The sequence below is a fragment of the Chinchilla lanigera genome, unplaced genomic scaffold (genome assembly GCF_000276665.1).
Source record: "Chinchilla lanigera isolate Chin_1 unplaced genomic scaffold, ChiLan1.0 scaffold00002, whole genome shotgun sequence".
NCBI lineage: Eukaryota > Metazoa > Chordata > Mammalia > Rodentia > Chinchillidae > Chinchilla > Chinchilla lanigera.
In genome coordinates this window covers 54,031,676-54,051,870 of record NW_004955403.1, presented here as the reverse complement: position 1 = coordinate 54,051,870, position 20,195 = coordinate 54,031,676, and the positions used below count along the sequence as shown (strand labels likewise).

At 45.0% G+C, this 20,195-nt stretch overlaps 1 protein-coding gene across 1 annotated transcript in view; it reads left to right on the top strand.

Annotated features, from left to right (window-relative positions):
- Positions 1 to 20,195, top strand: part of Agpat5 (1-acylglycerol-3-phosphate O-acyltransferase 5) — a gene marked incomplete in the record, with an annotated part of 47,363 nt that overhangs the window by 493 nt on the left and 26,675 nt on the right. The window contains 1 exon segment of the mRNA XM_013514614.1: positions 15,594 to 15,663. Within this exon segment, the coding sequence (XP_013370068.1) occupies positions 15,594 to 15,663 (70 nt within the window).

The window sequence follows — 20,195 nt, the reverse complement described above, 5'->3', positions numbered from 1 at the left end:
GCCGCCCGCTGCCCGGAAGCGCGGAGGGCAGAGGGGCGGCCCGCGCCGCTTAGGAGCTTGGAGTCTCCCGGAAACCCGATTGGGAGTTTTGCCCCGAATTGTGCATCGGGAAGCAGAGTTTGCTCCGTGGCGGCTCCTGAAGCCCCTTCGGCCCTTCCCTCTCCCCGCCCTGGCGCGGGCAGAAGCTGTGTTTGGTTTTGTTTTTCTTTTTCCGCTTAGAATAGCAGTTGTCACCTGTGGTCACCTACCTGGTCCTACCGCCGAGGTCGCGGGTTCCTTGACCCCTGATGGAGCTTGCTCGGGTTGGGGGTTGTGGCGAAGCAAATTCGGAGGCCAGGCCTCCCCTGAAATGTGTGTCTTTTAAGTTCTCTAGGAAGGAAAGAAAAATTGCTGTTGCAGAGCGTGCGTTCCTGGTAGCTGACTTTTAGCGTGGGCCTCGTTCGAGATTTCCACCAACTCCGATGGTGGTTTTCTGCTGTGCGCTTGCTTCACTCGCCAGGCTGAAGTGTAGGTTCTCTCCCGGTTCAGGGTTTCATTCACATCCTACAACGGCTCAGAAACCAACATCAGTCACTTCTTAGAAAAATTATTCTGCCTGTGGCGGATTATTTTGTTTTTCTTCAAAAAGGAATATGTTCCACGCAGTGTAATGTGGAATAGGCCATCGGGCCACTTCGTGTTTAGCAGTTTTTAAAAAAAAAATTGAAAGTTTCATCGTGTTCCTGAAATTACACACCTTATCTCATAACTGTGGATGTCTAATTCTTGGTTTTCCAGCAAATGGTACTTTTTTTTTTTTTTTTGCCTATTTTTCCAACAAGAGGGTCCAATACCCAGTGATAATCTTGCATGCACTTATGAAAGCATATCTGATGATGCCTAAGTATAAATCAAATTTTATTTGACCACTGCCCCGTGATACAAAATTTGTTAGGGATCTCGGAATTGATTGCCCACTGATCCTCAGTGAACGTTTGATGAAAATGTAGATTGAAGAATTTCTTGTTCTTCCTTTTTTTGAAAGGAGTTATTTACTGTTTAGCAACAGCAGGCAGAGTGTTTTTATTCATTTATATTTCTTTGAGACAGGTTCTCACAATGTAGTTCAGGCCCGCCTTGAACTTACAGTGTAGCCTGGGCTGGCCTTGAACTCACTGTGATCCTCTTGCCTCAGCCTCTCAAACGCTGGAATTACAGTGTGCACCACTATACTCTGGCAAGCAGGGTATTTTGAATGTGTTGCAATCTTTTTTTCTACAATTGAGTTTCCAGTGTGGACAAGGTTACTTTCATGGTTTCCTTTAAGTTTAAATCAACAGAGGAATAAATAGCTATCTTCAAGTACAAAACTCAGAGAAAAAGATTATAGGGACCTTCTGTCGCCTTACTCTTTTATCTATCATTTTTCATCATTAACTTTGCCATTGAGGCGTTTTGAAGAAAATTTAATACATTTTCCTTACTTTGCTAAGAGGCGGGCTGGCTTGCTTCCTTCCTTTCTTGCCTGAGGTGTTCATCAGCTTTTAGTTGTAAGGCTAATGGTGATTCTCTGTCTTTGTTCTCTGTAGATCTTGGTGGGTTTTTTTTTGTCTTTTTGAGACAGGGTCTCAATATGCAGTTCAGGCTGGCCTTGAGATCGCTTTGTAGTCCAGGCTGGTCTCAATCTCGCAAGGATCCTCCTGCCTCAGGCTCCTGCGTGCTGGGATTACAGGCGTGCGCCACCACGCTCGGCCTCTGTAGATCTTGTTGCTTGGTCTCTGAAGAAAGTTTCAGGAATTTAGAGGACGTAAGTTCTTTGAGGGTCTCATGAGTTCTGAAACCCCACTGGGTACCACCTATACCATTTATAGCCCACTTCACCCTCTCCTGGGGATTGAACCCAGGCCTTCTGCTGACCTACCTTCCCAGTGCTCTTAAAATTTTTTTATTTCAAGACAGAGTCTTGCTGAATCATTCAGTTGCCCGGGCTTAGTGGGCTGGAATTTGCAATCCTCCTGCCTCAGCCTTTCAGAGTGCCTGGATTGTAGGCCTGTGCCGCTACACCTGCCTCCTCTATTGCTCTTTTGCAAGTTTCGCGCGGCCCACTGAAAGTCAGCCTGAGTCTCTAGTATGGTGAAAGGTACACTGATTCAAGTAACTACTATTTCTTGTGCTGCCACGGGGACCACCTCAATCTAGTTGCATCAGCACACGTGTCCTCCTAGGTCTGGAGGCCAGAAGTTGGAAACCCAGAGGTGGCTGCTTTCAGTTCTGTCCGGGAGGAGGTTCTGGGGTGGACACTCACATGTCTGGAGGCTTAGGATGCAGACAAGGTGTTCCCTGTTCACCCGCTGCAGTGGCGGATCCCGTAGCCCTGTCTGTTCAGCATTGCCTGTCTACTTCCTTGGTTTGACTTTGCCCTATTTCTTCAGGTCATTACATATAAAGATATTTTAGTCTCAGCTTTTACTACCCTACTACAATAAAAAGAGCTTGGTTTCCTATACTAAGGCTATTTTAAAAATACTTTTCCATCATATTTTGATTTTTCATTTATAAATCTACCTTCACATACTCCTTAAGGAGCATTTGATTAGTTGTCTTACTTTCATAGTCTTTGTTCTTTATGATAACATGCATCTTAATCGTGCCTTGCTATTCTTTTAATTCTCAGTTTATTCTGAAGTTACCATCTTCTGATAGCAGAAAACAAGCAATAAAAACTCTGGAACCCCGATAAGTTCTGTGTGGAGGCTGTGTTATGTGTAATAGGGTGAAGTCCCTTGCGTTTGCTCTGCTCATCACTTAGAAACCTACGCAATGGGAAGCTTGAATGTGGAGTTCTCCAGAGTCAGAGGCCCCTTGTGTCCTTATCTGGGGATGTGAGCCGGAACCGGGCGTGCTGGCAGGGCCTGAGCCAGGACGGCAGAGGGGCGGAGCAGCCTAACTGCCGCCATCTTTAGTGGAGTTGACCCAAGATTCGTCCTAGCTTCCTGTCATAGTGTTCTGGATGTATCCTAATTCTGAGACAGCTGCCCAGACAGTAACTAACGGTCCTGGTAATGAAAAGCTTTTAACCTGTGTGAAGCTGCCAAAAGTTTATGCAGTTTTAATTTCGGATGTCAGAATTCTTTGTTTCTTTAAAAAAATTTCTCTTTTCTCATTCCTGTAAAGTCCACCAACAGCTGACCGCTGATGTTCGCAGACACATGCCCCTCCATCAACGCCTAGTGAACATTTCAGCCACTGTTTAATTCCTACTTAAATCAGTTGGCAGCACTTGGAATTTACTTTAAGAATATTTTTAATTAATGTCCCTGAATGTTAATCCACTGTCCCAAATACTAACGTATCATAGCAAAAAAATGTAAACTTAGTTCATATTAGAAAACTTAGCTTTTCAGCTGACCTCTTTTAAGGGTAAAATAGTTTGAAAAACACAGGAAGCAGGCTAAGAAGTTTCAGTCTTTGACTCTGATGTTTGTGCAGTGCGTGGCGCGAGAATACTAGATTTGTCCAGTGGCACGTGCTGTGGCTGAAGCATTGTCTCAAGTGTCTCAGATACGCAGGCTTCCTCTCCAGAAACCACTTAAGACTGGTTCTTCCTTTCTGTAGTGCTGTCTAGTCAAATAGTCCTAAACGCTTGGTGAGTGAAGCTTGCGTTCTGCATCTTGCTGCCCATGCAGCCAAGCTCTTGGCATTCAGCATGTTTATTGAGAACCCAGGAGGCGCTGCAGGTAGTCTAGTCCAACCCATTATCACGTGTTGGGTTTTTCTCCACGTCCTGCCTGGATGGGCAGTTTCCTCCAGTGTCAGAGGTCTTCAGCAGAGCGGAGTGTCTGAATCCCCACATTTATCTTGCCTGCTTGTTTGCCATCTATGTGAAGACCTTAATAGACTCCGTGCATTTGGCTGGGAGCAGTAGGATCGGGCAGATTTAGTATGCCTTTGCCTTTGCTTGTGTAAGCAGAACGATAAAACTCTGATAGAAGAATCGGACATTTCCCGATCAAACCCAACTACAGTTTGACATAGTTGAAGTTGGCTAGGGAACTGGTTAACTTTTCAGACTCATATGAAAATCTGAGAGCTGTGGGAAGACTACTTCATTAAATTAAATTCTTGGGTGGGTTTTACAGTAACACTGCATATCCCTAGCTGCCTGCAGGGATAAGTCTGCCATTATAGGGCCAGCGGCATGACTGTGTGGACACAATCTGCCTTCCTTCTTTTGTAAATTTGTCTAATTTTGAGAAGCCGAACCAACTGAATTGGTGCTTCCTAAAGGGAATTAGAAATGAATTTTTCCTTCAGTATTTTCTCATATTATTATGGTTTCTTAAACACAGGTTGATATTAGTATCTAGGCAGTCCAGTACTAAGTAACCATTTTTCAGTGAGGGACCTCTAGAACCTGGCAGTCAATCATCCAGTCACCCATCCATCCGTCTGTCCATCTGTCCATCCATCCATCCGTCCATCCAGCCCTCCATCTGTCCATCCATCCATCCAGTATTTTCGTGTGGACCTTGTCCCAGGTGCTGTGTTGGTTACTGAGGTACAAGGAGAGCAGTAGCCAGGACACTTGCTCTTACGGAACTTACGTTTTAGTGAGGAAGATAAACAACAAGAAAAGAATGAAAATTTTCTCCGCCGTATGCGGGCCATCCTCGCGGGTGGGGGAGGATTGGGAAAGCGAGTGATGTGTGTGTGTAGCTCTGCAAAGGGTCGCTTTGGCAGATGCTGTGGAGCACCAGGTGAGAGGTGGTGGCCAGGCATGGGATGAGCAGGCACAGCGAGATGGAGCAGAGCTCCGGGTCCAGTTTACAAGTAGCGGAGGGGGCTTGGCGGTGGGATACTGATGCAAAAGGCAGGGATGGGTGGAGCAGACTCGGCTGTAGCGAGGGCTGCTGTGTTGCTGAATGTGTAGACTGTGTCAGGTGCTAAGTTGTTCTGTGATGTAGCCCGTTTCAGCCTCATGTACAGGTGAAGAAACCGAGGCTCAGGTAGCTCATCTGTAGATGTTAAGCAAGGATTTAGCTCACAGCAGTCCAGAAGGGGTAATCAAAACATAGTTAAAGTTCAAAATTCTAAAAACTTATTATAGTGAGAAAACATAGTACCAAGAATGTAAGTGCATTCAAAGAAAGGGGGAGTATTTTTAAGGAGATTAATTATGTGCCTTTTATTGTAAAGTTCTTTTTTAAATTTAAACAGACCTAGTATTTTTTTTTCTTTTTGGTTTTTTCCCAGTACCAGGAATCGAACTCATGACCTTGTGCTTCCCAGGCAGGTGCTGTGCCGCTGAGCTAAATCCCCAGCCCAGGCCTAGTATTTCTTGACCACCCTTTGGATCAAGTGTTTTTATCACTTTCTAATAAATGAAAGCGTTACAGCATCCTCACCTCCCTTATTCACCAGATTGGCACTGTGCAAATTTGCGTTCTCCCCCAAAGTCAAAATGACCATGAAAAGTGAATGTTTTGAATTGATTCAGGACATTAAGGCAGTCACGCCGGTGCAGCTAAAGACTTCCAGAACCTCGGGAAGCGGCAAGAACGGAGTGTGTCGGAGTGAGGGGGGGCTTTTTAGGGGGATTCATGGCAATATACCTTTTACTCTAATGTATTTTTTAAAAAACTTGAGCATTCACTGTAATTCTTGATCATATTGCAGTTTGGGATGCATGTTTAGAAGGTGCTTGCCCAGCGGGCGTGGTCAGATTGCTCTCAAGTTACTGTGCTAAGAAAACCACTGGCAGTTACGGTGTAGGATGATCTGAAGTTGTTGCAGCACTGTGTTGATGGCTGTGCAACCTGAGATATTAGAAACGGGGTATCCTTGTTACAGATTACTTTGTATCTTTATTTAAAACTCAGGTACCTTAGTAACATGGTGTGTTCAGGGAAAAGAAGTTCTCAGTTGATAACAGAGGGAATGTGAAAACTTCTGGACCTTTGAACTGAACTGCATCACCAGCTCCTTTTAATCTTTAAAATCTTGACCCAAACTTTGAATTGCAAACTTGTCCAGGCTGGGCTTGAGCTTGCAGTCCTGCCTCAGCCTCCCGGAGCATTGGCTTACAGGCGTGCGCCACCACACGCACCTGAGGTGGTCTGAGTCCCTTCCCTGCTGGGTCCTCCCCAGCCTAGCTGCTCCTGCTCTTGTGTGGCTCTCCCTTCTCCCAGGTGTCCCGGTATTCTCCTCAGCTGTGTGATCTCTCCCATCTTAATGTCAGGCCACCTGTTTGGAGCATGAACAGACAGGACTTTGTCATTAAATTAAATCTTAATGTACATGTTGCCCCCTTCTACAAGATTGTAGCCCATCAAGCGGGCATTAAAGGGGAGAGTGACTTGACTTTTCCCTTTTAGCAAAAAGCAGAGCACTCCTCAGAGCCCTGCTCACTTTTCAGAAAAGGGGTTAGGATTTGCAAACAGCTTTCCCAGTGGGTAAGTTTTGGACTAACAGGGCATACAGGTTTAGTGAGTCTGTTCACTCCATACTTGAGAGATAAGGAGAGAAAGACGCGGACTCTGCCCTCAGCAGTAAGGCAGGGTTTGTAGTCAGAGACTGGAAAAGGAGGCATCTAGGGCTCCAGGAGACAAAGCAACCTTTCTTACTTGTCAGTAAAGCCTGCAGGTTTTGAACCTGGGCAGCTCTCCAAGGTTTATTTTGTTTCTTCTGTTTCACTGTAGAAACTAGCAGTGAAAACCCTAGAGAAAGTGTCGCGGGGGTGTTCAGAGGGCTGGAGGACGCAGCTGTCCCCCTTGCATGAGAATGGCAGGGGCACGTAGAGTGGCACCAAGCCTGAGGAAGGAGAGTTAGGTCGGTGTCTGTTCAGGCGCAAAGGCAGTGATGACCACAGACAGGGACCACGTTTAGGATGGATAAAGTGGTCTCATCTCTGCTCTCAGGTAGCACTGGGCATCACTCAGAAAGATGCTGTTAAAATTAGAGGAAACTAAAATGAGGGAAGGATGAAGAATGTTAGAAGCAAAGGGTGGCACAGCTGAACCCCTGGGTTGTTAACTGCTGGAGCTGTAGCGGGTGCGTCCATGCAGACGGTGTCCTGTGTGAACACCAGCTCCAGTGCACTACATCTTGCTTTGTTCCTTTTTTTTTCTTTTTGGTGGTATAGGCTGTTGATTCCAGGGCTTTGTGCATGCTAAGCAAGCACTGTGCCACTAAACTATATCCTTAACCCTTTTGAAAATTTTAAAGCAAGGCCTTGCTAAATTGCCCAGGCTGGCCTTGAACCTGCAATCTTCCTGCCTCAGCCTTGGGAGTGGTTGGCATTAGTGGCATGTAACACCATGCCCAGGACTTTGCTTCTGTTCTTAATGTGTATTTCTTTAGAGACTCTCTGTGTTATCTTTTTATGTTCATGGATTTCTTATACCCTGTAATATTAAAAGTTTAAAAATTGCATATGCTTCTAATACATGGGAAGTGTCTCATTGGATATTTTTTATTTTGAGTTTTTTCAGAGAATAGTTTTATCATAGATGAAAGATTTAGGGTTTTGTGATGAGAAGTCTGTGTAATTTCTATGTCTCTATCACACTGGGTGTCAGCCTTAGCTCCTTAGCCTCAGTGTTCTCATCTTTAAATGGAATATTTTTGTCATGCTATTTCAAAGACTGAGACAATATGTGAATTGCTTGGCTTAGTCATAGGTACGTCATAGATGCTGACAAAAACTTTCTAAGATAAGAACAGTGCCAAGGGGAGGTGGGCCGCCTGCACTTGGGAAGCCGCATGGTGGGGAGCTCCGGTCTTTGGGCCAGATCCCAGCTGTGCAGGTGCCCGGGAGGCGGGCTACCTGCGCTAGGGAAGCTGCACGGGTGCCCAGGAGGCGGGCCACTTGTGCTTGGGAAGCTGCATGGTGGGGAGGTCCAGCCTTTGGGCCGGCCACCGCTGTGCGGTCAAGAACTATCATGGCCCAGAGAAGCAATGACACAATTGGCTCGCCACACACGGGCTGCGGAGGCCTGCCCGGGGACATGCATGAATCATCCCGACATGGAGAAACCCCTGGGAGTACATGCCACACAACAGGTTGCTCTTGCCCCTGCTGTTGAGAACCAGAAAGGTCCAGAGTCAGCTGAGGAGCAGCTGCTGAACAAGGACTCAGAGAACTTGAGAATACAGACTACGCCCGAAGACTCAGAGGTCTAGTTGACTGGGGTTACGAGAGCCATTTGGAAGCTAGAAACCAGGAGGACCTTGTGTAATACCTGGGGAGACCCCCTGGAAGCCATTCTTCCCCTGACAGTACTGGCTGCAGTGGAAGAGTACATGGAGCTCCAGAGAGGTCTGCAGCAAGATTCCTGCTGCCTGTGCTCACGGTTGGGGAGAGGACACTAAGTGGTTGCGGGGTCCCAATGTGCTGGGAGGCTGGAGAGAAAAAGCTACCAAAAATGGCTTTCGCCACAGATGGCTCACTTGAGATGTTAGTAAGACTTGCCTCCTCAGTACTCTATAGCCATGATGAGCAGGAGGCAAAGGAGAGAAAACAAAGAGACCAAGAAAAAGCAACTGCTTTTGCTGCAGCACCAAGAGAAACAGACCCTAAGTCTGATTCTCAGGGCCCTAAGAAGTATTCGATGACTACATTCATCTGCTAATGCTGTTAAAAGCCAGGCCACCTCAAGAGGAACTGCCCTAAGAAGCCCCCTAGGCCATCCCCTGAATGCAAAGGTGACCACTGGAGATCAGTCTGCCTTCTGAAGTGGAGGCCCCAGAGCTCAGACCCATCCTACCAGTTAGTCCAACAGGAATGAGGGGGCTCAGGGCATACTCTCCCTTCTCCCTTTGGCCAGACTGTCATCTCCATGGAGAAGCCCAGGGTAATCATGACTACAGAGGAATAAGAAAACAGCCTGTTGCTAGACACAGTTGCAAGTCTCTTGGTCCTTCTTTTCAATCCTGGTCTTCCTACCTCAGTGAAAGAAATCACTGGTGAGGAGGTAATACGCTATTTTTCACAACCCTTAGGCTGTAACTACTTGTTAGATCTTTCTTGCGTATCTCTGTCTTCCTGAGAAACTACTTTGAAGATACCACCATAATTACAGCAGCCATTGATATTTTCCTACTAATCTGTCCATAACTCAGTAATGTTTGTATGTTTCTATGCTATTTTGTAAATGGATGTATGTTTATTACTGTGTGTTTCCTACAACAACCATTGAGAATAGTCAGTGAATATTCAGTTGGTCACTCATGTAGCTCTATTGATTTTCTTTAGAAACCACTTTGAAACCTAAATTTTTTTTGTTTGTTTGTTTTTGTTTTTGTTTTTTTTTGTTTTCTTCTGGTACCGGGAACCGAACTCACGGCCTTGCACTTGCAAAGCAAGTGCTTTGCCGCTGAGCTAAATCCCCAGCCCTAGAAACCACTTTGAAGATACCAAAGTATGCTACAACAACCATTGACAATAACCTACCACTTTTGTCTGTAGCTCACTATTATTTGTCTGTTTTCCTGAGAAACTATCTTGTAGATAACAATATGTAAAACAACAACCATTGTAAATATGTAAACAATATGTAAAACAACAACCATCCTACCACTTTGTCTGTAATTTGGTAAGCCCCCCTATTATTATGTTATCCTTCTTTTACTCTTTAAATTAAAAAAAAAAAAAAGAACAATGCCAAAAGACACGTATGGCAAGTGTGTTAGAGTTTTGTGATTTCTAAGGCTTTATTTACATTACATGTGATAATTGCTTTGAAATCAAATTGTTGAACAGATATACTAATTTGACCCTGCTTAAGAAAGGTAAAATAATACTGTCAGTGAAATGTTTCAGACTGGACCAAAAAGCAAAACTACCATGTTTATATGCTATCCAATGGAAATCTCTTCCTCATTAACTGGCAGTATACAGTCACGCACTGCTGGACAGCAGAGATGGACATGTTCTGAGAAGCAGATGAGGTGATGCCACTGGGCCGACAGAGGACACTTACACCACCCTGGATGGTGCAGGGGCTCCTGATGTGGTCAAGGCAGGGTATAGAAGGGGCTTGCCAGCATGCCATGCACTGTTTTATTAAAGTGGAAGTATTCTTTTAGACCAACAAAATCTATAGTATAGAAAATATGCAAGCCAGTAACGCTTACTGTGAAATGTTATGTACTATGTAATGTTGTACGTGTGTGCATCTGCATGACTGGCAGTGCATGGGCTTGCACCAGCATCTCCACGAGCACTGAAGTCTGGGGCCAGGCTGAAATCCCTGGTGGCTGTCGTCAGTCGGTGTTAGGAATTCTTCAGCTCCTTTATAATCTATGGATTCTCATAGTCATGTACTTGGATGGCAGCCGTGGTTGACCAAACTGTCCGTACATGTATGTAACTGTATTTTATTGGCATAAAAATGCATTTAAAAATTCATTTCAAATGATTGTAAACTTAGGGTGTAAATTGTATACTCAGTTGTACTGAAACTCAGGATTCATTAGAGCTGCATTTCTGTGTAATCAAAGACTGTTCTGGGCGAGAGAGAGACTAGGTAGCTTTTTCTCTTACCCACTAATCACTTAACAGTTGAGTAAAAAAATGTACTTTATTGGTAAAAGCAAAAATTTTAACTTTTTTGATGCTTACTATGTTTTAGGAATTGTGTGAAGTACAGTGGCACCTCAGTTCATGAATTTATCTTATTTATTTATTTACTTTTTTGGTACCAAGAGTCAAACTCACGACCTTGCGCTTGCCAGGCGGGCACTGTGTTGCTAGGCTATATCCCCAGTTCAGTTCATGAATTTAATTTGCTCTATGGTATTGGAAAAGGTGACCATGTTTGTGTTTGTATGGGAAAGATGGCCGCGATTATGTTTGTTACCCTGTGCAGAGTTTGCAAACAGTTTTGCCAAACACTTGTGTTTGCAAATCCAATTGTTTGCAAACAAAAGCTTTCATGAACTGAGGTACCACTGTACTTGATAGAGTCTTCCTGATTTTGCCCAGTCCTGTGAAAGTGGCTACCGTTTCTACACTCATAGGTAATGAGATGGGGTGTGGAAAGGTTACTCATGATCCAGTTCTCATTGTAAGGCGATGACTGGTTTCCAAATCCAAGTCTGCCCTGTGCACTTAGTGACGCCTGTGTTGCAGTGTAGGGGAGGAGGGCCTTTTCCTCCCTTCTAGGTGGAGTGACGGAGGCTTGTGAGTGAGACCGTGGAAGTCTGATTACAGAAAAAGGCATACACATTTTGTGGGTGTTCATTTTCTTACGGAGGGGTGGGAGCAGAGCTTGTTTGTTTCTGGGTTGCCTTTAGTAACGATTTCTATGCAGGATAATGGGCATAGTTTGGAGTGCATATTGCACTCTTTCATATTAGGGGACATATCTAGGGGCAGTGTTTCAAGTTTCCCACATGGAAGGTAAATGTACCTATTAAGTGGAGATGTAGTTTTGGGGAAAGCAAGTAGTTTTTGTATATTTGTGTCCCTCGGGGTATAACAGGGAGAATCCCTGAGTGGTTCACATGCTATGGAGCCAATAAAAAACAGTGGAAAGGGGTGATCCAAGAGAGGTGGAAGTAATTTACACTTACTCCAAGCCTTCTCAGGAAAGCCAGTCTGTGAAGATAAACATGGTTGACTGAAGCAGGATAATAACCAATGTGCCAGTTGGCATGAAGGTAAGTATTCAAAAAGCAGTTATTGTCTGCCTCTGAGTTAATTATGTGAAAAAATACTACTCTTTAAAGAGACTTATCTTTTAAAAAATGGATGCACCTAAGTTCAACAATTGTGAAAAAAGTTATGAATTATAATAACAAAAAAGCCTTGTTTTCATATACATGTTTCAAAGGAACAAATTACCTGTAAAATGCATTTATAAAAATGATGATGTGCTAACGTGCTGGGTATGGTGGAACATGCCTATACTCCCAGCTACTCTGGAGGCTGAGGCAGGAGGATTGAAACTTGAGGCCAGTCTAGGCTAAAATTAAAAAGGGCTGAGAAAGTAGGTCAGTGGTAGAGAACTTGCCCAGTATGTGGGAAGCCCTGGGTTCAGTCTCCAGTACAGACACACACACACACACACACACACACACACACACACACACACACACGTACACGTACACATACACATACACCACACACCACACACATGCATGCACATGCATGCACAGTGACAAACATAGTTTGAAATACAGATTGATGCGTTTGAAAAGTCACTGGTACATTGTTAAAACATTTATCCCAGGCATGAGGTATAGCTTTACCCACTAGAAGATAAACATACAAACAGAATGACTCAAGTGCCCATGGCAACATCGCCGCTGGAGCTCCTGGACCAGCCACGAGGGGATGTGACCTGCGCATAAGGCTGGTCTCCACACATGCGCACGCATGCACACACACAGTGGGAGCTCGCTGTCCCTGGTGCAGAGGGAGTCGACTGCTCCATTCTGGGGCTGGGTTGGCAGATGGAGAGGCTGCAGCAAGGAGGGGAGCTTGGTGAGGGAGAGCGGACCTAGAGCTCATACAGTGAGGGCGTCTATCACTAATCACTTAATCATTTAATAATTTGTATGTGTGAAATTTTTATAAGTTCTTAAGAACTTTTTGTTTAATTTTGAGAACTATAGTCATCTCATTATCCCCATACTGGGTAATAGGACAGAGCTAGCTTATTTAGTATTTTGAAAATCTTCATTCTTAGAATGGGATCTTTTTCTTCTCCACCACATTATTATTATGAATTCATAATTCAGCACATAACCTTTCTGCTTCAACTAACAAGTGGAAGAAATCTGATCCATTTTAGAGAACAAATTTACTTGTTCATCTTTGGAACTTCAGAAATAAAGGATTTTAAAACCTGTGTGTTTGATGTGTAAACATCTTACTTAGGTATTCCTTTCTTTGGTTCGTTAGTGTGCATTCGAAGTAGTTGGTGGTGACTTCCGACTGTTACATTAATGTTTACAGTTTTCCATTTTCACTGAATTTGCTCCCAGGTCTTCTAACACTTTAAATATGAAGGGCCACCCTGCGTTCTTCCGTCTTCCTTCTGTTGGATTCCAAACTGGGTTTGTGCTTCCATGGTGCATGGAGAAACGTGGGGAAGAGGCTGTCTACCACTTCTCTCCCTTGGGGTCCTGAGTTGTGTTTTCTCAGAAGTTTATTGCTGTCTTTTGCATTTCAGTTGGAAGTAACATTTCTTTCCCCGCTCTACTTGGTCTATGGGTAAGACAGTTCTGGAAGCACACGTGTGGGTGTGCACACACACATTGGTCTCTTTCTTACATTTGTCTCCATGGGGTGGACATTAGCATCTCCCCAGGGCTGTGCATTAAGTTCTGCGTGGCACTTCTGTTCCTCTCTGTGACCGAGCAGTGGAACTCCATCCCCACCCCTTGTACCAATTAAGTTCACTATTTATACTTTCTGTAGACATTGCTGAAGGTCCATAAATACTGACCAAGTTTAACTTTGTTGTTGAGCTAATCAAACGCGGTATTATATTCAAAATAGCAGTTGTTTGGAAGCCAGTTCAAGGTGGGCAAATCAGTGTATCTTACAGTCTTAAAGGGGTTGAAGAGATGGCTTTTTTACTTTTGTTTATTTTTGAGGGGGCTTTTAAATGTATTGTAGGACATTTGCTGTGTTGATGTATTTGTTGAACATTGTGTGCTTTGACATTAAGAGAAATTCATTGGCTTAAGTAGGAAGAAATGGTTTTTTCCCACAGCTTTTAGATTTATCCTTTCCAAAAACTAAAGTATAAAATTGTGACATTTTAAGGCCAGCATAGTGGTACAGTAAGTGGGCTAAACTCAAGAGTAGGGATGTGAAGTATTATGAGCTAGCAATGCCATTAGCTGGTCATGGGTTTTGAACAGGGAACTTGGTTTTTCTTATCCTCCGGTCTACGTAAGTGTTAGGGTTGGGCCATATTGAGTGTGTCCACCATGTGGCATTGTTTTACTGTGACGTTAAATGATTGTGCTTATTTTTGTGTTTCCCTCTCTACCCTCACCATGCTTTTTTGAATTTTAAAATAAAATATTTTTAGCTTTATAAAAGACATATTGAAATGCTATATTTTCTACACTTGGTACTATAATTGTGTGAAAACTGCCTTTTAATAGTTTGTCATCAAAGTGTATCACCTACCAATCTCTGAAATGAATGAATGAGTGAATGAATGGAAAGCAGTCTCGGTTCAGCCATCCCATTCGGCTTGTGATCAGGCGTGTGTTTCCTTCAGTTCAAGGTCAAGCATGTCTCCAAAGAATCTTGTGGCTCCTGTGGGGGAAAGTCGACCCTAAATAACCTGCTGCATATATGCTGCACCCGGTCTGTACCCAGTAGTTCTGAGGCACAGCTGACACATGGCTAAGAGCACGGGGGTTGCTTGTAAGTTGGAGCCCAACTTTAATTTACACAGACCAAAGTATTGGATTTACCCACTTTATTTAGACCACTGATGAGCTTTATTTAAAATAACCTGGCGCATATTGAAACATTACGGACATCGCACTGTGCAGTTTTTCTAAGGAAGGTTACAGAAACCTAGTCTGAGTCCCTGGGTGCAGAGCTTTATATCATCCCTAAGGTGCATTTTTCTGCAGAGATGTTGGGTTACTGTTGTTCTCTTTCTTTTGTTAAGAAATTAATGTTTTGTCATCAAATGATAATCCCAGTGGACAAGACAAATCTAAAAAGCTTTAGCTAATTCATAATTGAGCACAGTCCGTGATGACAAGGTACAGAACCCAGAATGCCCTGAATTAAAACAGATCACAGCCAGTTAGCCTTCGTTCCGCTGAGGTCTTTAAGTGCGTTCCAGTTTCTTTCATTAGTTTATCATGGAATATTTAAGGTTGACTGATTCAGTGATCCTTGTCCGCACCACCGGCCTGAGAAATGCAACCTGACCTGAGAAGCAGAAGTCTCCAGGGAGTCCACTGTGCACGGCACAGGGAGTGGCCTTCTGGATGCCCTCTGCTCTTGGTGCAGGTGTGGAGGCCCAGTCCTGGAGCGTTTCCCTGGTCTCACACAGCACGGTTCCAGGCCTTTCCCGGGGTACTGGCTGCGAGCTCTCGGGCCCCTCGGCCTGAGTGCTGGCTGTGCGCCGCTCCTGCGCTGAGCAGGACTCGGGCACTGCTGCTGCTGCTTGGTCTCATGTTTGTGAGCCTTTCCCTTTCTGGGCTGCACTGAAGTCCCCTGGGAATGCGCCGGCTCTGCAGTGTAACTGTCAAGGCGCAGAGTGCTGTGTGCTCGTACTGCTGTGTCTCATGACAGGTCTTTACGTGTCGGTGAATTGTAGGCGATGTGAAGGAAGATGTATGAAGTTTTATATATTGTTAGCAATCAATAACTGTTTGTGGGGTTTTCTCTTGAGGATATTGATCGTTTTCTTTTACGCTATGACCATTAACCTTCCTTTATATTTAACTACTTGGTAAATACGAGCTGTTTGTTACCTGTGAGGCTCCTAAGAGAAATTTAATTTTTGTCTTGGATAGCTATATAGTATTTACTTCACTGTGCATTTGTAAATTTCTTCATATTGTCTTATTTTGTATATTATAGTATATCTTAAAATATCAAAGTAATGTTTCTTTTTGTCTTTTAGATATTGCTATATGGAGATCTGCCGAAAAATAAAGAAAATATAATCTATTTAGCAAATCATCGCAGCACAGGTTTGTATTTCATTTGCATGAAACTTAGCTTTTTGCAAAGGGTACATGGGCATTCAAAAATTATTTTCATATATTTAAATGAAGTGGATTTTTTGTAGTTGTTAAAACATGAATTTTCTGTGCAGATTTTACGCCTGTCCTTATACTTTTGTGATTTCACTTTTTAGACGGTCAGTAACATGAAAGCTGTTTTTCTAAACGTGTCCCTATGCTGGGTGCAAATAAGCTATTTTTTTACTTTTTCCTCTTTACTTTGAATAGCTCTTTGGTCTATCCGTGCCTCGTATAAGTTGTGTTTCTGCCGCAGCACTGGTGAGTCACGACATTGATGTGTTGTATACTTTTGACTGTGGAGCTGTGGCCAGCTGTGTTCTGTCCTCGGCCGCCTCGTCTCCAGTGCCTTTTACCTGGGCAGATGTCTGGGTTCGGTCCCACTTGCCCTTCTTCTGCCAGAGGAATCACAGGAGACTCCTCTCAAGGAGACTTCAGTTAAGGCACTTGAAAAAAAAAAAAGACAGTGTGTCTAAATATCGTTAGTAATTGGTAATAATAGCGCACGGAATCTCATGACCCTTCACCTAGTTGCGTCCAATAGTGACATCTTCCGTAAGTATAACATAGTTCAGAAATTAAGTGACATTGGTTCAAGTAAAGTCTTAAAAACAGCCTGACACACCTAATGGAAAACCGTGTGCCTGTGGCTGCCCTTTATTTCCTTCTTTTAGCTTCTCTTCGTGATTTTGTTGCTTTCTTACTACCTATACCATTTGTTAGTATAGGCAGTAGAAGGTGAAAGGTGTTTTTCTCAATTGTGTGTCCTAATGATCATATTCAGATTCACAAGGGAAGAGCTGCCTTTACTGGGCTGATAAAAATTGTACCGTACCCTGTGTTTCCCTCAACTTTATTAATGCATGGCTCCAACTATTGATCTGATTATGTTTGACTTGAGGCCGTGTGAGTGTCTGCTCCTGACCTTGGCCTGTGCGGAAGTGTGGGCCTCTCCTGTTGTATGGCTGCCGGGAAAATTTCTACCAGCGTTTACATATCAAAGAAGAGGGCTTTGTGGGCCTTGGGCAGGGAGCGGCTCAGCATAGCTTCGATTCCCCTACATGACACAGTGGTTAGTTCTATGTCAATTCAGAATTTTTTCTAAAAGGACTAAAGGACTCTTAAAATTCCTTGTTCAGTTTCCTGCCAGCTTTTCCTTTTCCGGGTTTTAATGGGAATATTGTTCTCTTGACAGAGCTATGGTCCTAGCACCTACAGAGGCAGTAAATCCTTCGGGTATTCCTGGAGGCGGTGGGAGTAATGTCAGTAATAAAACACCTGGCATTTGCGTGCCTCCTCTGTGTCGGCTTTTACGTAGATCACTTCAGAGTGAAGACGCTGGGAAAACGCTTGCGAGGAAACCGCGGATTAAACCGTTCTCTAAGCTGGGCATGGTCACAGTGCCAGTGCTTGGGGAGGCTCACAAGTTTGAGCCCAGCCTGGGTCACTTAGTGACTTAATGAGACCCTGTCTCAGAAGAAGGTGGGGCACAGGCTCTGGGTTCAGTCGCATGTCGGGCTTGGGACATCTCCAGTCTCAGGCCTGGGACTTGAAGGAAGCGCGGGAAGCGTGTGAGCTCCGTTCCGGGCCATGCTCCCTGCTGTACCTCTGGGTCTCTGCAGTGAGCCGCTGGCTCCCCTCCCAGACCACAAGTACCCGGGACTCTTCCCCGGGCTCCGACACTGGGTCCTGAACCAGCCAGCCTTCGGGGCTCGGGAAGGCTGCTTTCTGGATGCCTTTCAAAAATCCACCACTTGGGGACGTAGCTGAGCGCCTGAGTGCTTTTGCACTGCAGGATTCAGTCGTTATGTCAAAGAGAGCCTTTGCCCAGAAAAATGCTCCCAGGAAAATGGCCCGTAGTTTCAGGGCCCTAGGTACCCACTGCCTTCGTGACCAGGTTACCTTTTGCCAAAGCTTTTGGAGATTCTGGGAATCACGGTGGAGTGCGTGTGACGGTGCACTGGCACAGAGAACGTTTCAGGAAGAGCTGTTCAGCTTCGGCTTTGTGGCTGCCGCTCCGTGCGGCCTGCGGAATGCGTGAGCTTGCCGGCCTGCTGCTCCGGTAGACCGGCCTTGAGGTCAGCCTGTGTCATGCTTGGCACGTCCCTGCTGTTTCCACACCGCTCGCTTCTGCTGGCGTCTCTCCAGAGTTGGCAGAGGTGCAGCCGCTTTCTGCTCTTTAGGCTGATGAGCACTTCCCTTCCCGGGTCTAGGTGCAGTCCTCTTGTCTGACAGCGTGTGTGGTGAGCAGCCTAAGACGCGTGGCCGTGGTGCTGGGGACCTGGTTCCCGTGCTGTTCTGCCGCTGCTGGCTCGTGAACTGACCTGTGGGAACCTCTTTGGTGAGGTGCGAGCAGTGCCCACTGGCTGGGCTTTGGGCACCGTGCACGGTGGTGGTAGTGTCTCTGTAGTCTGTGTCAGGCCTGTGTGAATGGGACCTGGTGCTACGAGGTGATAGCGACGAGGCAGGAAAGCCCACTGCCTCTCCTCGCTGCAGCCGCTCCTTGCGTTACCGGGAGCAGGGCCCTGCTCTGCCTGAGCGCTGCGCAGCCGCTCCGCACTCTGCACCCCTTGCAGAGCAGTGCACCTCCCTCTGGGTTGTGACCTCGCATCACCTGTGTGAATCCAGCAGAGTGTACACAGGGACAGTGAGGAGGGTAATTCAGTAGCAAGTATCAGTGGCACCAAGCTTGTGCCTTTGGACTGCTTAAGTTAGTTCTCAAATGTTCCCACCAAAACTTTCAAGTTTAGGGGCGTAGGTCAGAATAGTTCATTATGAACATGTCATATTTTGGAAATTTTACGCTTTCTCTTGACAGTTCTTGGAAGGTGCCTCTGAGAACATCATACACACATGATTGTTTCAATATAGAAATACATTTATTATTGCCCAAACTTAGAAAAAGTTCACGCAGGGAAAGATGTCAAATCCACATATGGACCAGGATGTACTTTTGCCTGAGAACTCTGCAGAACCACGGAGAATTAGTTTCTTTGTAGTCTACGGTTACATTAGGTACAGTGATAGTGGACTTGCTTAGATGCTTTTCAGATCTGATTACAAACAGTTGTGTTTTTCAGCAATCATTTTTTGGCTCTACATCTGAAGGGGCTAACGACAGGGCTTCTGTGGGAAGTTCTGTCCAGCGATGGCGAAACTTGCAGAGTTGCCAGTGATACAAACAGCCTGCTGTGGCGTGCGTGCCATAGGTTCAGCACTGCTGTTCTTGCTCTAGAGAAATGCGGAGCGGTAGGCCAGGGAGGCAGGTGTCTCTGAGCAGTGGACGCCGTTGCCAGGGGTCGTGCAGGGTGGGGGAGGCATTGTAGGCATCGCTGCGCTTGGAGGAGCTTTAGCAAAACTTATACATATGTCATAATTATAAGCCATAAGTTACCAAGAAAAACTTAACCCTAGTGATAACCCCTAATTAAAAAGAAGTTTGTAAAACTTGGTGAGATATTTTTCTAGGAGGTTAATTTTCAGTGTTTAAGAGGCCAGCTCTTTGGGACAGCCTATGTCGTGAGTGTGTTCTCTAAAGGATTTCTCATGATTTTCACTCTGTAATGGCCTGAATCCGGTTGGAATGCTAGGGCCAACTCCTTCCACAGATTCTGAACCTTTTCTTTGTAAGTCTCACTCCTTGAACTCGTCTGTGAACAGCACAGGAGTCTTCCTCATCGTTCACTTTGACATTTGCATTCTCATCAGAAGGTGAAATGGACGCTTCTTCCGTCCTCAGGACACCTCGCTCCATGTCCTCTTCCACTCCCTTCCTCCCAGTCTGTGCGCGGCCTTCTCGCGTGCTGTCTTCTGCACCCCTTACTGTCTCTGCTGTGGAAAGGCCCACTTCCTCTGTTGAGAATTCCTCCTGCTGGAAGCTTAAATAGCAGCTTGTAGGAAGTTTCTGTCACTGCTGTTACCAGCGCACTCAAGCCTCGTCCTGATTCCTGCCCCCGGTGGCAGTACCGCACCTGTCTAGCTGCTGTCTGACGGAGTCGGTAGCAGCCTGAGTCCGTGGCTTTTGGTGTGTACGGAGCATGCACCCTCCTTGTTAGCACCTAGCACTGTGCCGGAAGCTCGTTGGTGATGATGAGGGACCTTACCTGTTGGTTAGCGTCTCTGTACAGAGTATTTAGTTGTATGTCATCGTTTCCTTTAGGCCTTTGCTTATAATGTCCCCTTTTTCATTAAAAACTTTGTTTTCTAATATTAACTAAAGAATCTCTTCTTGTTTGTAAGTACTGCTGTTTGATTACTTGGTATTTTGTGACTTCTGTGTTTTGTTTTTGAAACAAAAGCTTTTTGAAGTATGATAAAAAAAACACCCCCACAGTTCAAGTTTTTAAGTATCTGGGATTGATTTAAAATAATTTTGAAATTCTAGTCAGAATATTTCTTAAAAGCTGGAGAATTTTGTTCTGTTCTGTGAAGGGAGTGCCGGGTGGACTGCAGGCGTGAGTCTAATCGGGCTCTCTCTGCAG